At 38.5% G+C, this 1,959-nt stretch overlaps 1 protein-coding gene across 1 annotated transcript; it reads left to right on the forward strand.

Moving 5' to 3' along the window:
• Nucleotides 1-1,676, forward strand: LOC107683149 (ATP-binding cassette sub-family G member 2-like; the record flags this gene model as incomplete). The annotated part of the gene is made up of 4 exons (XM_016479227.1): nt 1-58; nt 295-488; nt 1,033-1,092; nt 1,559-1,676. Coding segments are annotated over exons 2-4 (354 nt in total), but the record flags the coding sequence as incomplete, so codon positions are not given.
• Nucleotides 1,677-1,959: the final 283 nt, after the last annotated feature.

The following is a 1,959-nucleotide window of genomic DNA, read 5'->3' on the forward strand; positions in this document are numbered from 1 at the left end:
ACATACCTAACCAGCATATGCTGGTTTTTTCAACAGGGTTATCATTTACTGTGTTGTAGTAAGTGTGGTAAATAATTTACTGCTTTGAACACTTTCTCCTTCAGTAATCATTTACTGTAGATAATTATTTGACATTTCAAAAACACTGTATTACTGTACACTTTCAATGCAATGGGGAGAATGACTCCGTGTTACTAGAATCATATTTCTCGTTTTAAAGCTTCATAGCTTTTATGGGTGCAAATAACACTAATTTTGTTCGGGTTGTTAGTTTAAATCCGTGTGCATCTCCAGCAGACAGAGGAAGGCATCATGCTGGATGAGCTGGTTGTGAAGGAGCAGCCGTCCACAGACACAGAGGAGTCAGTGCCATGTTTCCAGACCCCAGGCCCCACGCTCACCTTCCATCATCTCCGCTACCACATCAAAGAACGATCAGGGATGTTTAGCAGGGAGTGGGTTGAAAAGGACATCCTCAAAGATGTCAGGTAAAGGTTTGCCATGTTCTACCAATCAACATTTTGAACACGCGTACTCATTCTTTAAGCATAAACCTGTAGGTCATGAGAAACATAACTTCAGTCAAACTTTTGACTGGTAGTGTAGCTTTAGATTGTTTTACAGCTATTGCTTAAATAGCTCTGCACCACCCAAGAAAATAGCCCCCAAGTCATGATATCAGTCAGCTTAGATCTGACATGAACTGGCCTGCCCATCTGTATTTGCAGGGTGCAGTGAAATGGACAATATTCACAGGGCTTTAGCCTGCAAGGATCTGAAAGACTCAGTTTATCTCAAATGTAATACATTGGATACCCGCATCATATCAGCCATCCTGCTCTCTAGATAGTGAAAAACACACCGTTAATGAATAACAGTTTTTAATAACATGTTAATATGTTTTTTCTGCAGTGTATGAGGAAGAATCAGTGATACACAGTTCAGTGGTTGCGCAAAGAGCTGCTCACAATCCAAAGAACTTGTCTAGTTGAAAGCAGTCCAGAAGGTGATGTTTTCCATCATCTGTTGCAGTGCGATCATGAACCCTGGAGTGAATGCTATTATGGGCCCGACTGGAAGTGGAAAAACATCGTAAGCGCATGATCATGTATTAATGTTACACTGAAAATATCGAAATCTCATTGTATTCGATAAAATATCAAAGCAACTGAAATTCTTTTTAGAGGACGACATCACAAGCACACGTTTCGAGCTCTTTAATTTGACAAAATCACTTTAGCTTTCAGTTATCTCTTAATTGGATAGTTTAAGCAAAAATGAAATTCTGTCATTGTTTACTCACCCTCTTGTCGTTTCAAGACTGTTTGACTACAGTGGAAGTCAATGGGGCCCAAAGATGTTTGGTGCCTAGCGTTCTTCAAAATGTCTCCTTTTGTATTCCGCAAAAGAAAGTCATTCAACATAAGGGGGAATAAATCATGGCAGAATTTTTGTTTTTGGGTGCACTATCCCTTTTTACAGTTTTTCTTTTCTTTTGAAAACCTAGCTTATTTGCATTTACAATACATAGCATTAATTACAGTGTGTCTGTCTTCAGGCTTCTGGATGTCATTGCAGGATGGAAAGATCCTAAGTGCCTAAAATCAGGCCAGGCTCTAGTTGACAACACCATTGTGACCTCTGACCTCAGACTCTGCTCTGCCTATGTAGTCCAGGTGGGGAGACAATACTCTCTGTGGCCTTCTAAAAGACATATTACAAAAAACTGATATATGGACTGCTGTTCAAAGATTCGGTTAGATTTTTTTTTTAATGTTTTTGAAAGAACTCTCTTATGCTCATCAAGGCTGCATTTATTCGGTCAAAGTTACAGGTAAAACAATAATATTGTGAAATATTACAATTTCAAAAAACTGTTTTCTAATTGAATCTATGTTAAAATGTAATTGATTCCTGTGATCAAAGATGTATTTTCAGCATCATTACTCCAGTCTTCAG

This window comes from Sinocyclocheilus anshuiensis, unplaced genomic scaffold (assembly GCF_001515605.1).
Source record: "Sinocyclocheilus anshuiensis isolate Anshui unplaced genomic scaffold, SAMN03320099.WGS_v1.1 C32984268, whole genome shotgun sequence".
NCBI lineage: Eukaryota > Metazoa > Chordata > Actinopteri > Cypriniformes > Cyprinidae > Sinocyclocheilus > Sinocyclocheilus anshuiensis.